This window comes from Argiope bruennichi, chromosome 1 (assembly GCF_947563725.1).
Source record: "Argiope bruennichi chromosome 1, qqArgBrue1.1, whole genome shotgun sequence".
In the NCBI taxonomy this organism is placed as follows: domain Eukaryota; kingdom Metazoa; phylum Arthropoda; class Arachnida; order Araneae; family Araneidae; genus Argiope; species Argiope bruennichi.
In genome coordinates, this window is record NC_079151.1 from 87,093,094 (window position 1) to 87,109,056 (window position 15,963).

Below are 15,963 nucleotides of genomic sequence, written 5' to 3' on the forward strand. Positions count from 1 at the left end.
GAAAATAACATTATTTTCATTCGAAGTCAGGTTATATCAGCTAGTATACAATAACTAGTGAGTTAAGAATAAATAGATATTAGCAAAGGCTTACAAAAATAACAAACAAAAGAGAAAATCCCGATGTTTTATATTTTTAATTACTAAAATACTCACTCAATACATGTGATATTCTTCAGAACAGTCATGGATTCATTGAGAAAAATCTCTCGTAAATGTAAACCTAATTCCTCATTAAAGGATATAACCAGTGGCAGTGCATCATAACAACTGGTGAGTTTTGAAAGTTCCGATTTCATAAATAGAACAAATGTATGCACTCCTATAATAAATAAAAAGCAAGAATATTCACTATTTATTTTATCAAAACAATCTGAAATTAAATGTATATAATGTAGTGATGAATATAATATTTTTCAATTATATTACAATTTTTACTTTCCCATATACTTAGTATAGTAATCATCAAAAAATTCGAACTCGAGATTTTGACTAATCTCCGCGTTTTAGACCTCCATGACTTCGAAAAACACATTTTTGGAAAATGTCCGCCCATCTGTCTGTCTGTGACAAAGATAACTCAAAAACCTTTTCAGTTAGACATGGTCTTTACACCAATTTTGCAGATTTCTATTAAATTTTGAGTAAAATTTCTACAGAGGAATTCCGACTGTTCGAATCTAACATGATAACTTGAAAACGAAGAGAACTAGATAGATGAAATTCGGTACACAGGTTTAACATCTATAGTGTAGACACGTGTTAAATTGTGAGCTAAATCCAACAAAGGATTGACGTTTTTCGGTCAAAAACATGCAAACATGATAACTCAAAAATGCAATGATTTACATATGTCAAGCATTTAGTATGGAATTCTGTGACTACTGATGTAATATTGTGCCAATTGTTTTTCAATCCGTTTCGAAATCCGTTCGATCCAACAAAGGATTGACGTTTTTCGGTCAAAAACATGCAAACATGATAACTCAAAAATGCAATGATTTACATATGTCAAGCATTTAGTATGGAATTCTGTGACTACTGATGTAATATTGTGCCAATTGTTTTTCAATCCGTTTCGAAATCCGTTCGATCCAACAAAGGATTGACGTTTTTCGGTCAAAAACATGCAAACATGATAACTCAAAAATGCAATGATTTACATATGTCAAGCATTTAGTATGGAATTCTGTGACTACTGATGTAATATTGTGCCAATTGTTTTTCAATCCGTTTCGAAATCCGTTCGATCCAACAAAGGATTGACGTTTTTCGGTCAAAAACATGCAAACATGATAACTCAAAAATGCAATGATTTACATATGTCAAGCATTTAGTATGGAATTCTGTGACTACTGATGTAATATTGTGCCAATTGTTTTTCAATCCGTTTCGAAATCCGTTCGATCCAACAAAGGATTGACGTTTTTCGGTCAAAAACATGCAAACATGATAACTCAAAAATGCAATGATTTACATATGTCAAGCATTTAGTATGGAATTCTGTGACTACTGATGTAATATTGTGCCAATTGTTTTTCAATCCGTTTCGAAATCCGTTCGATCCAACAAAGGATTGACGTTTTTCGGTCAAAAACATGCAAACATGATAACTCAAAAATGCAATGATTTACATATGTCAAGCATTTAGTATGGAATTCTGTGACTACTGATGTAATATTGTGCCAATTGTTTTTCAATCCGTTTCGAAATCCGTTCGATCCAACAAAGGATTGACGTTTTTCGGTCAAAAACATGCAAACATGATAACTCAAAAATGCAATGATTTACATATGTCAAGCATTTAGTATGGAATTCTGTGACTACTGATGTAATATTGTGCCAATTGTTTTTCAATCCGTTTCGAAAAACGCTTTGCAAATATAAATTCTATTTTCGGATACTATTAAACGCATGTCAGGGATTAATCGCTAAAAAACCGAACAAGGATGATATGATAGATACAGTAAAAATGCTAAATTCACACCAGTTTTGTTATTTGATAACAATTCAATGACAATGTCATGTAAGGCGTTCTCTGGCATAACACTTTTATCATAGATTATGCAAGAAAGTTTTGGGGAAACCACCACCGCTGGTTAAAATAAATTTTTATCTTTTGGGAAAATAATTATATAAATAATTTTCAAATTATATAAGTAATATGAAGAATTATAATTTTTTAATACAATCATAAGATTGCGCAAATTTTGATTCAATGATTTTATTTAGTACCTCCTGATCATACTGCTGTCATTTACTTAAACGTAGTTAACGATTGCTTAAGAAATTGTGATGCGGACTTTAAAAAATTAATATTTGGAGATAAGCTAATTATTTTATCTAAAAATTTGAATATAATTTTTCTTATTTTTAAATAGCTTTAGATTAAAAAATAATATCAATTACATTATACATATAAAAAGGAAATTGTGTTGATTGCTTGTGTTGTCTTTGATGTCCTTGTGTGTCGACGATGTCCAGACAAATCTATATGCCTTATTCACACGAAATTTCGCACACAAAAAGTGGTAGTGATGATTCAATGCATGTAAAAATCCGAATTTTAAAATCCAATGCAGAAATTTTTTTATTCAATGTTTTGTATTATTTTGGATGATTTTTCGCTCATATTTCTCCATAACATGGTTTCTAATTATCGTCGGAAATGTTTTTTTCATCGAAAAAAAAAGCAACCAATTGTCATTCCCAAAAAATTGTTTTGGACCTTTGACATAATTTACTAAATTTTAAGAAATTCTTAAAAATTAGTCACTTTTTCCGAAAAATTTTAAAATGTCGAACTAAAATTTTTACATTCAATATTTTATTTCCATTATCTTCTATATAATTCTTGAAGTGATTATTCTAACCTTTCTCTCTAATTTAAAACAATAACGATAAAAATACCTTCATTGATTGATTTTTAATCAATCATTTCCAGAGGAGTTGAATGATTTTTCCCCCACTGAAACTAGTCATGGTTCGTCCGCAAATGATTAGCATAAGCCAAATCAGAACCCATGAAACCAAACCTTAAAGGTCAATTAAAAATTACTAAGAATTAGAAATTAATCTTAAGCTTCTTAAATGTATTTAAGAAATTAATTATAGTTTGCAATTATTCTTCATTCAGTTAAATAAAGAGAATATGCACAATAAATAAAACATATTAGGACTAATCAAATAGCCAACATTATTTGTGTCTGTCACAGTTTAATGTCTACATTTTTTTGGGAGGGCGAGGGATAATCAAGAACATCAAGCTATGAATAATTTATTTAATTGAAAGTAAACACATTTAGTATTCCAGACGAAACAACTGGTAAAGGTGGTTAGTATGCGGTAAGTAAATAAGTAAAAAAAAAAAAAAAAATTTGTTTTGAGTATCTATAATTTTCTACTCTAAACAAGCTACTATTTAATATGAAAATATAAAGATAAGTAAAAAATAACGAATCAAAACCTGCCATGAATCACCAATTTATCGATGCGGTGGATCAATTAATACCCTCAGACTGCTAAAACTGTAGACAGAATGAAACGTCAGGGCACGCGTATTTAATCTATTGACGCAAGCAGCAGATGATCCTTAAAGAGATATTGTGCTTCTGGTGAATTCGATACATCTAAGAGTAGTTTAAATTCAAAGAAAGGAAACATATGAGAAACGTAATGGTGAATTACCAACCTTAATGCGACGGAAAAGAAAGTTAAAATGACTTTGGAATTTTTTTTCTGTAATGTTTTTCTTCATGATAATGCTCGCAAATCGATGCTAAACCAAGCAAGATGTTCCCTTCCTTCCCTGTGATTTGATAATATATTGTAAAGCTTTTAAGAAAATACTTCTGCATATTAAAATCTGAAATTTAAATTAGTTTTCAATATTTGGAAGCTGCATTTAAAGAAAGTTTCATAAGATAGTAAACAAAAAAAAGTGCTTATGAAACATTAGTTTCTACTAACTGATGCAAAACAACTGAAAAAATGTTTTTATTTTCATTAAATAAAAATCCAACTCATTAAATTAACCAATTAAATAAAATTCCTCAATTTAAGAATTATCTTTGTGATTAAAATTATGAGGCAGTAAAATTATACATACCTGGAATTCTAACCAACACTTTAGAAGAGAAGATTTGTTCATAGCGAATTTCATCGTCAACAGAACATCTATAATAACCTTGAAATTCCGAAACTTTTTCCAACTTAAATGGTGCTTTTAAAATTAGAGACAATTGCTTTTTGCCGATTCCATGTTTCACGGGATCACCATCTTTAAACCAAGCTACGCTTTCTGATACAAACCAACCACTCGGAACACAATACAGGTCTACATTATAATAATTTGTATCATCTAGGTTATGTCCTTCTGGTCCAATATCAATATATACAGAAGTAGAATCTATTTTTTAAAAAAAGAAGCCACAAAAAGAATATTTAAATATAATATACAGAAATTATATTAATTGAAATTAATTGCGTAAGTTTGGCTTGTATTAATAATGAATAATAGAATCAACTTTTGAAATTTTGACAAATATATTTGCTTTATATCGATACACATACGCACTTGTTTTATTTTTAAAATCCACCCTTTATTTTATTAAACTACCTTAAAAAAATTTTGATGGTCCATTCTATAGTTGTTTAGTATCTGTAACTTTCTAATTTATATTCTTTTCTTATTATAATACTTGTTTTTATTTACTCATTTTTTACTTGCTCCCTTTTATCCAATCCGATTAGCTATGTAATATAGTGGCATGTTTTGGAAAGCCAATCTAGTAACTTAGAGCATGTTATGCATTTTTGCCTCATTTTGAAACATTTGATGACAATCAGAATACACCGAGGGTTCCCAAACTTTTAAACATTGAACTCCAATTTTAAAAGCCAATTCTAAAGCGATTCTCATCATTCCTGGTGCATTTAATTTTTTTTGGATATGAACTGCTACGTTATTTCTTAAAGAATTTTTTTTAATTAAAAATAGTAATAAACATGATTAAATGAAAAATAATAATACAGTTGATAATGAACCACTTCGAAATGAATGTGTGCGAAAACTAAATCGAATGCTTATGGGGCAAAAGAATTTCTGATTAGATGGGGAAGAATCGGATGCTCTACATGGGAACTTAAAATTGAAGAAATAGGCGAGACGACAGATTTATAGTGAGCAAAAATACTTTTTTTTTATTTTCATTGTTGCTTACTTAAAAAAAATGGCGATGTCTCAGATGAAGTCATTTTGTCTGCTACAATATGTAAAGTGTAAATCCACCACTGCCTTACAGCTTGCATTTTTTTATAAATTCAACGAAGTCACCTCGTTATAAATGGATATACAATTGCTGGAAGAAATTTATAGAATTTGGGTGCATATGCAAAAAGAGAAAGCACTGGTCGTCCTCGCACTATAAATGAAAAAACTGAGCTTGTCCCAACTTTTTTTTAACGTGTATCTAACTATGGGAAATTTACAAATAGAGGAAGTAGAAAATTTGGAATTTCCCAACCAACGGTATAGCTTATATTTAACATCTGTGCCTAAAATTCTTTGACTTCGATATGAGATCGAAGTGTTACAGCAGTGTATTCAATAACCAGATTTCAATTACTTCATGTGTGGCAAGAAATGAACTTTTCGATTATTGTCTTATAGCTAAATAAACGAACGCTGAATGCATAGAATCAAACATTGTAATTTATTCATAGATGTACCGTATATTTTTTTTTTCTTTCATTAGAAATAAGCATTTTAATTCTACTCCTTCTTTTTGAATACCCTATAAATGCAATTCAGTTCACGAGTTTAGGTAATATAGCCAAATTTAATAATTACAGAAGCTTATATAGGAAATAATAATTTTTCTTGTTGTAAATGCATCCATCACACTTACCAAGATTACTTGTTTTACAGTAACAATTTGTTTACAGATGTCTGCTTTATGAAAAACATAAAAGTTTTAACTTAACATTTCAGATATTATCAAGTGCTTTTCAAATATTAATTACCAAAAAATAAGCATTCTCTTAATAAACATTTCTTAAACTTACGAGTATATTCCAAGCTTTGTATTTCACATATAGAAGCTGCTTTTGACGAAAGATCTTTCAGGGACCAAAGAATGCTGCTTTCATTCGAAGGATCTGGGATGAGGACAACACGAGCCCTTTCCATGCTGAAATCGGTATTCTCTTCCCAGTCTACGAAAGTCAACGATTCTTCTGGCAAATTGGACCACTTCAGCGTTCCGTTCTCTTGCAATAGGTCAGTCCACCAAGAAAATCCTTGAAAAATAATTTAAAAAAAAACAAATATTTATAGCGCACATTAAACTTTTTATTATAAAGTATTGAATAAAAACATCGAGACTGAATAAATTTAGTTTAAATGCATTTGAAATTGAACACGATATATTTTATTTCCTGCATTTTTTTTTATTGAATTCTGCTATTCGAAAAGCATGGAAATTTAAAGAATAAATAATTTTGAAGAAATAATTCTTTTTTATTTCATCATATATAAAGTTGTATACGATTTATAAAACATATGATTGAGCGATTATAAACGTCTAAAAAATTCGACCTCCATGTTTTGAGAAATATTCATACTTCTGATTTTCTTCAATCCGAAACAAAACTAAGGGAAATCTATGGACATGACGTCTGAAAATTTTTTCCTATGTGTCCTAATTTTTTTCGGTTATTGCATCCTCAATAACAAAGTGTACGCCCCCAGTGTTTCTTTTGTTTTGTTTCCCAGTAATAGTTAAAAAATACAATAGAAAGGATGTTCGAAACAGTTTTAAAAATTTTTCTAACGAAAAAACAGTATTCAAGAAATAAATAAGAAAATGAAGGATAATTTATGATAAATAAGAATTCTTTTAAAATATTTGTTATTTATATGTAAATTTCAATGATATTTTTTAATGAAAACAGCGATTTTGACAGTTTTTACTTACAAATGTTTAGAAATCTGAAAGAAAACATTATTGTGTATAATTCCGTAATGGGGTTATGCCTGGCCTTAATTCAAAATAAAACACAAATTGTTCCAAAAAAAAAAAAAAAAAACTTCTTACAAAGTACCCGTTATTTTTATTTTTCATTTAAAAATGGCGTAAAAACACCAAGAGATAGTGTTTGATAACGGATTCTGAAACCCTCCGCGCTTTTACGCATGCGTTAGGATGGGTTTAATTTTTCAAAATAGGGATGAGAGGGAAGATGAAGGGAGGAGATGTTTACTCAATTCGGACTGAATTAAAATAATATGGTCAAAAACGACACGATATTGTATGTACACGTGAGAAGAAAAAAAATTGAACAAAAAAGTGTCTAATAGGGTGAAAATCAAGGTCAAAGAATGACGAAGAATTCTGGAAATGCGCTCAACCTTCCGCTTCTCTCCCCTGAATGAGATAGAATCGCCGCATAGTGACCGTCTCAGAATACTGAAATGAACAGTAAATATAACAGGATAACTCTATAATTTTTTTTTCTTTTCAGTTTGGTAATTCCTTAAAATGACAGCTGATCTCTGAGCTTCAATATTAGTAAAAATAAGATAAATTCAGAAACGTATTATTAATCGTCATAGGTTATATGCAATTATAATGGATAAAAGTGGTGCATGAATAAAGGAAGCAGCATCTTCCATGATAACATCAAATGAGCCATTATTTATGATATTACATAATATTTTGACGTATTCTTAAAAAAAAAGAAAATTACCTTTCGAAAGTTGTGTCAATGCTGGTATTAAAACTTTGAATAATGAATAATCGTTCAGGTTCCGTATGCTTTGAAGTAGACTTGATTTGGCAGGAAATGCCTGACAGAATTTATTCGCCTCTTTCCAAGTCTTTTCAGTGTCATCAACAAAATAACAAGAATCTTGATGAATAAATTTTTTCCAGCTCCTTGAAAAAGCTATAGCTGCAAATTGTAAGAAACCTTAATTCAACAAATATCACTTGATTTTTCTATTCTTCATAAAAAGTCATGACAATGCTTTTGATAATTAAAAGTCAATATTCATGATCACAATATTCTAAATAGATGGAATTTTGTTTTTGTTCTATTTCAAGCATTTTAGGAATATGTCTTAAATAAGTTTTATATAGAATATATCCATGAATAAATTTAATGAAATTTTATTGTACGTTAGCAAAATTTATAAAAGCACGTATTGGTGGGTTTCGAATTCTTGTCATATTTCCATGCTACTGCTTCCCCCCTTTTTTTATTAGATGCTTATCGTAACTTGTCAACTATTGTTGCAGAGAAAGCAAATTTGATATTAATCATAATTTTGTAATTAAATTTCATTAATGTGAAAGTCAAGGGCAAATAAAATTGTTTTAAAGTATGAAATTTCGTTATTTTCGACGAAATAAAAGTTTTCGTATTCTCATGAAGCACATCACAGATAATGCCATTAAAATCCATTCCTGACTGATATCAGATTGATAACACAGATATATAGTATTGACTCGAATCATGTCATATAATTTCAAATAAAATTATTTGGGAGTTTTTTTTACAGTAAGTTTGAATGATGGAATATACTGTAAAAACACCCAAATATGCAAGAAATTACAATCACGTGGCAATTTAAGTTGTTCTAGTTTAGATTTACCATTTTGATATCGTTCGGTACCGTATATCTCAAATGGGTGCCGTTCTGGTTTAAGAAAGGCATCCAAATGGGATTCTTTTTTACTTAGCGTTATTTTTAAAAATCAAACTATGACACATTACTTAATGTTTTGATCAGAATTTTTTTTTAAGTTAAAGGATTCTGATAAGATAAGGCACTTGCTGAGTTCAAAAATAACAAATAACAAACATGTTTTGCTGAATGCGATTGAAATTATTTAATACTAATTTCATTTTAAGCCGAAATTTTTATTCAGAAGTTTTTATTCATTTGTATATACATATACAATTGTTTATTACGAGCAATAATTAGAAAAAAATATTTATTTCTTTATATCACGTGTATCAGTGTTATACTAATATTGTTACGAATCCGTTACATTTTTTCCTTCTATGTTAGTCTTATGTAAAGAGAGATTTATGGAGATTTATGGATGCTAATTCGATAATCTCTGGCTAGCGATTTGACGACAAAAATGGCGATTCTGGAAATCGCTAGAAATATGACCCTATCTCTTTTAGGGGGAAAAAAACGACAGGAAATTCTTCTAAAGAATTCCGTGTGATTTCATGAATTATTACAGAATTATATGATTCCAAGAACATGAAACAAATCAATATATCTCTGGAGTTAGTTCATATTGCGAGTTGAAAGCTACTAAAGACTATGTGCCTTTATTAGGGCTGTTATTTCTATTTAATTGTAATTTGCTGAGTCTTTGTGTTAATTTCTGCAAATACTATTCGGTGCATATAATTTGGCTGTGTCTTTATCTATGATTCATTTTTCTGAAACATTCATGGAAATGAAGCGTTTTTTCCATCATCTAGCTTGTTGGATTGTATTTAATGTTACCCTTACTTAACGTTATACATTTATGTCCTAAATAATTAAAAACGGTTTTGATATAAGTATGTAGAAAAAATATTAAACCATTAATCTAATTTTAAACGTCTATTTAAAAGTGTGAGTTAGAATTAGTGAAATTAAAAAAAAAAGTTATCACATAGTTTAAGCCAAACAGCATAGCACAGTTGTACATTTCGTCATTTTCATATTGTGAATTTGCTACCTTTTCTCATGCTATCTAAAATATTCTAGAACGAACTTCAAAGCCAGTAACGTATTTTATTAACTCTAAAACCATTCAAAAGTATATCCTGTGATAAAAATAGAAGTAATGTTTTGGTAGAATATGAGAGATGTGTGATTTCGTCTTATAACTGCTTCAGAAAGTATCCTTTTAATATCTTTTGATAATCTTACTTAAATACTCAACTGACAGTTAATGAACGTTTTCTTGATGAAAACTTTACGAAGCCTTTCAAGGCATCACTAACAAAAACGCTTCAAGTTTGTCGAATTTACTGGAAAGAATTCCGAATACGACTTTTCAAATGTCATTAATCGTGTGGCAGTCGAACAGATTATGTGCGACGCACCTCGGCAGGGATTCACAGAGCTCATGTTGAGTGTTTTAAATAAAATCTGATAAACTTTTATGCAACTCTGCAAAATGCATTTGGACTAAAATTGAGTGTTTTAAATAAAATCCTGATTAACTTTTATGCAATTCTGCAAGATGCATTGGGAATAAAATTGCGTATTTTAAACAAAATCTTGATAAACTTTTATATGATCTGCTAAATGCATTGAGAATAAAATTGAATGTTTTAAATAAAATGCTGATAAAATTTTATGCAATTTTGCAAAATGCATTGGGAATAAAATTGAGTGTTTTAAATAAAATCCTGATAAACTTTTATGCAATTCTGCAAAATGCATTGGGAATAAAATTATGAGTAATTAACATCAGAAATTTTAGAACACTCTGTAATACTTACTTTCTAATATTGTGAGGGGTTGATGAATGCAAAGAAAACTAAATTTTTTATAATCATCGCACGGCGAAATACTGTAACTCCGAGTTTCTCCAATTTTTTTCACAGTAATGCAACGCGGAGTTTGCCTGTCTTCGTGTAAAATACTATGATTTTCTTCTTCGAACCTATGGAATCATATAATAAATAGACATTTCAGCGCTATATGTCAAAAAACATTAAAATCTTATTTCTTTTATCAAATAGAATTTTTAAAGGCCGGCGTCCTGGCATAGGGGTAGCGCGTCTTTCCCGTGATCTGGGCGTCCCGGGTTCGAGTCCCGGTTTGGGCATGGTTGTTCTTCTGTTGTTCTATCTGTGAGATGTGTGAATGTGCCCTCCTGTAAAAAGGGGTTGTGCAAGCGAATGAGTGATGCGTGAGTGGCAAAGTCGTACTCTTGGCCCTAGTTGGCGCTGCTATAAAAAATAAGAGACGTTCCCCCTCAGGCTTAAATCGCTGTCTTCGTAACAGCGGGCTTGTCAGTGGCAAGTGCCATAAGAAACAAACAAAAAACAACAAACAAAAAAGAATTTTAAAATCATTTTTTATTGACATTCACCAAAAGAGTGATAAATGTAAAGGACCATGCTTTATACAACAAAAGAAGGGATAATCAATTTTAGAAAAAATATTTTGCAAGAAATGAAGAAGTGCATTTTTATTAATTAATAAGGTGCTGAAAAATGCACTCTAAAAGATAAAAGTTCCTTATCGAGAACACGTTTAAAAAAAACTGAGAGGTGAATTTAAATAATTCTTTTATTTATTGATTTTTTAGAGGTTTAAGGTATCTGTCTACGTGCGAAGACAAATTTTTGAAAAAACTGTTTAATTTTCATTTTTAGTTTATTTTTTAGGTTATTGCAATTCAAAACAATGAATAATACCATTTAAAAAGTTTTATGTAATTTGCAACTCAGTCAAATGGGGAAATTTGGGTAAAAAACTGAGAAAATTGGTGTAAAACGCAAAACATCCTAACAAGAATTCTAATCACAATTTTCAAATTCTTTTTCTACAAAATATAGTTAGAGCTTTAGTGAAGGCAATGAACTAGGATCTAAGAAATATTTGCATTTATAAGAAAGTTATAGCAGTTCGAGTATTTCCTAACTGAAAATTTATCAAAATTCTTATGCATAAACAACATTAATGAGCTCTAAATAAAAAACTATTCATCTCAAAACTATAATCCTAGTTCATTGCCTTTAGGATAGTATAAATAACATACATACAAAATTTCATTAAAAAATATTCATAATATTTTGAGATATCATGTTTTGCGTATCAAAATTTTTACAAAATTAAAGTTCCTCAAAAAATGCATTTAAAGTTTTTAATTGTGTTTTATGAAAAATATCTCTCTTCATTTTTATTAATATTCACCACATTTATATGATACACCTTCTTTGTTAACAATTTTATCTGTTTTCTTCTTTCTAAAAGCTCTTAATTTTTTCCTGGCAACTTTTGTTGTACCCAATGACTGCCTTTTTGACGTGATGATTCTTTCTTTATCGAGAGAAAGGAAGTGTCTCAGGGTATAATCCCCAGGAGTTATTCCCAGTTCAAAAAAAATTGCCAAGAGACCATAAAATCCATCATTAAAAATTATTGCAGTTATTGATGCTCCCAAACGTAAAGTCTGTAGCTCCACAAATGTGTTTTTGGGAATTATTGTCCACAAAAGATTATTGAAGCTTTCATTGGCATTTTGAGTCTTACCGTGTAAGCATTTTTTCAATAAGTTTTGATCGCATAGCTGCATATATGTTGGCTTAATGATTTTAATAATGTTCTTTGGAAGACCTGCATTTGTTTCTTTGAATTTTTTTCCACAGGAAATTGCACGTTGATATTTACACCAACTGTCCTTTCCTGTTGGGCACTGTCCATGCATGGGATGTTTATTATTAGAACATGTGTGAGCAAATGCAGCAATGGTTGCACTCTGCATTTGCAATAAATTCCCTGCATTAGCTCTAATTGCTATCCCATAGTAATTTTGCAACTTATTTATGAAGGAGTCTGTTAATTTCCCTTTGCCACCAAGAGATTTATTCGATGACTTTAATTTTCTCAAACGAGTGCCTACTCGCTTCTGAATATGGCCAATGCATTCCAGTTTTGAAACGGAATCTTTCCCATAAATGTCTTTAACTGTATCATAGCCCTTAGAGTCACCATCTCCATAGTATTGTGAATAAATGAGTTTACGACAACTCTTGGAACGCTCAAATATTCTGTAAGCACCAAGCACTTCCATACTTCCAGATGAACCCTTATGATTTGCACACTGATGTTTTGATGCACATGATAAATTCAGCTTTTTCGTGTGACACCATTGGCAAAACTGAGACATCACTTCAATATCCAGCACCTTACCACATGTCACAGAGATTGCACTCACTACTCCATTCAGTGATGAAAACCCTCTCCGTTGCCATGTTCCATCAACAGATACACCACATTCAGTAATAGCAGCAGGGTTTTTATTGTCTTTTAACTCAGTAGCAGCAATATTCATTGAATTTTCTGCAACAGAACGAGCAGCACGAAGAAGCTTCAGTTCCTGCATTCTGAATGCTTGTTTGGAAAGAAAAGATGGAAAATTGAGGGTAGCAAAAAATTTCTTTCCAGCCGTATAACCCTTTCCAATGATTCTAAGTGCACACACAAGTCGAGTGTTTATTTCATTGGATGTGTTTTTCTTTTTAGATGAAGAAAAACCTTTGTAAAAGGAGCAATTCTTGCATTTGAGGCAGAAATTCGAACACAATCCAAAGGTAGAATCCTCTATCAAATACAAGTTGCTTTTGAAGCATAAAGGACAACATAAAAGAGTAAAAACACTTATTAATATCTCGATATCCATAATTCGAAATCCAGAAAGGTTATTTGTTTTCAAATCAGGAACATTATCTTCACATAACTGCGAATTCAGCAGTTTCTTTTCGCTGCAAGTCTTTTGTTTTGAATCTGATACACCAACAGAGTCTGCAGCTTGCATGGAAGAAGAATGCCTATTTCCATGAAACTTTCGTTTCTTACTTCTGTTAATGCTTTTTCCACCCATTTAAAACACTTTTTAAACAAAAAGCAATAAATATTCAAATCAAACTAAGCTGTATTCACTCGAAAAAGCAAAGTAAATAAACATATAACACGAGACGAGCAGATGTTTTCAAACGTAAACAATGTTCGAGAAGCAGCTGTTGCCAATCTTTTCTGTATATAAAGAGCTGAAAATTAATTCAAATTTAGGTGGCTTGCATATAGTTTTGTATAAATTTAAAAAAATAATTAATTTCTGATTTTAGGAGCGTATGTTTGATGAAACGACGAAAAACATTCAACTTCCGGTAAGCACTTCCGGTTTCGTTTTCGACTCTTTTGAATTACATAAATCTTCATATCTCCATTTCTATCAATCGTAGGAGAAAAATAAATACAGATTTAGAAAGCTAAATAAATGCACTTTAAAATAAAAAAAAATAAAAAAATTGTGAATTTTGACCAAAAGTGGCCTTTTAGACGTAGACAGATACCTTAACAAAAACATCTCATTTTTTGATTTTATGATATGATGTGGCCCCTTAACAATAGAGAGCACCTTAATATTTCCCTGTGATTAATAGTCATTTAATTATTTCAGCGATTCGGTATTTTCAGAATGAGATTGTTATGAGCCTGTACTTTGGCGATAGTTCTATTTTAGCGCCAAAATTTATTTTTCACTGCTTAGAATATTTTCTATATATGCAGGAATGTATTATTGGAAATAATACTTCTTAATATTCACAATTTAAGTATTATTTTCTTTGGTCTAAAGCGTGCTAAGAATTTTTTTTAAAAATCATGTATTATTTTTATCATAATTTTTTTTATCTATGGTTAACAAGCCCATAGCGCAAATGACACATTTAGTTGCTGCATCCGGTGGGGAAAGATATATTTGAACTCACAGAAAAGAAAAGCATCTACATATCTAAAAAAAAAAATCAATGACGTTGTTGCATAGCCACAACCATAGTTCCATTTTTGCAATTTTTGCTATAAGGGTGTTCAAATGAAAAGGTACGAAACGTCGTAACAACGTAACCGTTAACATATTTGTCTATGCCGTTATGGAAGAACTTAGCGAGACATCTAGGGATGCGATTGGAGTCTAAAGCGTAGATCGGAGCATGCGCTGGCGCCCGCATGCGCAGGTTCTTATAAAGAGCGCCGTCCAATTGACGTGGCAGTGCATGTGAAGACAGGATGGCGTTCACATTGCAAAATTCGACGATTGTGTAGACACTCCGAAGACTACGCAGGTCCATCAAGAACAAAAGACCGGGGCTACTCACGGAGGGTGTAGTTCTGCTCCACAATAACGCGCGTCCACACGTCTCCAGGATCACATACATGGAACTGGCCAAGTTCAAGAGGGAGCAGCTCGACCATCCGCCCTATAGCTCGGGCATGTCACCCTGCGATTTTCATGTGTTTGGTCCCCTGAAAAAACATCTGAAAAGGAAGCACATCAACTCGGACGGCGAACTCAAGGACGCTGTGAAGGACTGGGTCTTGTCACGGCCACAGGGGGTAGGCCATAGGAAGGTCACGGAATAGGGGGTAGGCCATAGCCTACCCCCTATTCTCGGAACAAGAAATCCTTCAGCTCGTTAATCAATGTGATAGTTGTGCTCAGGCCTATGGTGTATACTTTGAATAAAGTCTTCATTTATACCCACAGTGTTGTTTCGTACCTTTCCATTTGAAGCCCCTTTTATAAATGGAAGCTCTGACTTCTTTGGTCAACGCCTCCCTTCTCTCATCATCTCCGAAAGAAATAGAAAAAACACAACTACATTATGTGCATTCAATGCCTTCTCTATGGTTAAAATCCTCGAAAGATTTCCCCAATCACAATCATTGAAACTGATTTTGATGATTTACGTTTTTTATGAATGCTCGTGATCCTTAGATATGTCATCAATGATAGCCTACCCCCTACTTTTCAATTTAGAAATATATTATAAATTAAATCTTTGACGGAGTCCTCTACCTCAATAATTGTGCCGATTTTTGTCAATTTTCATCACTATTTTGAAAATTTAACACCCTGAAATATAACTATTTAAAATAACATTTTGCTTATTTTTACTTATACTATTGTAATTATGATTTAATCATACTTTTACTGTGATAGAACGAAGCTCATCAAATTACATGATTAAGTAAATCTTATTAATACCAGCCGTCTTTGGCTGGGATATTTATATTATTAATATAGACACGTGGAGAATCTAATAAAAACAAATGAAAATAAGCTATTAAATTATGATTGCGTATTAATAATAATGTATTCTTATTGGTTAAGTATTTCTGCGAAGGAACGAATTTATCAATGATGAATT

General features: G+C 31.1%; 1 protein-coding gene across 1 annotated transcript in view; it reads right to left on the minus strand.

Moving 5' to 3' along the window:
- Positions 1-15,963, minus strand: part of LOC129973432 (uncharacterized) — a 70,222-nt gene that overhangs the window by 27,875 nt on the left and 26,384 nt on the right. The window contains exons 12-16 of the mRNA XM_056087499.1: positions 10,522-10,685; positions 7,750-7,953; positions 6,067-6,300; positions 4,109-4,408; positions 157-322 (exon numbers count right to left, since the gene is read on the minus strand). Coding sequence (XP_055943474.1) covers positions 157-322; positions 4,109-4,408; positions 6,067-6,300; positions 7,750-7,953; positions 10,522-10,685 — 1,068 coding nt within the window. The remainder of the gene's footprint in view (positions 1-156; positions 323-4,108; positions 4,409-6,066; positions 6,301-7,749; positions 7,954-10,521; positions 10,686-15,963) is intronic.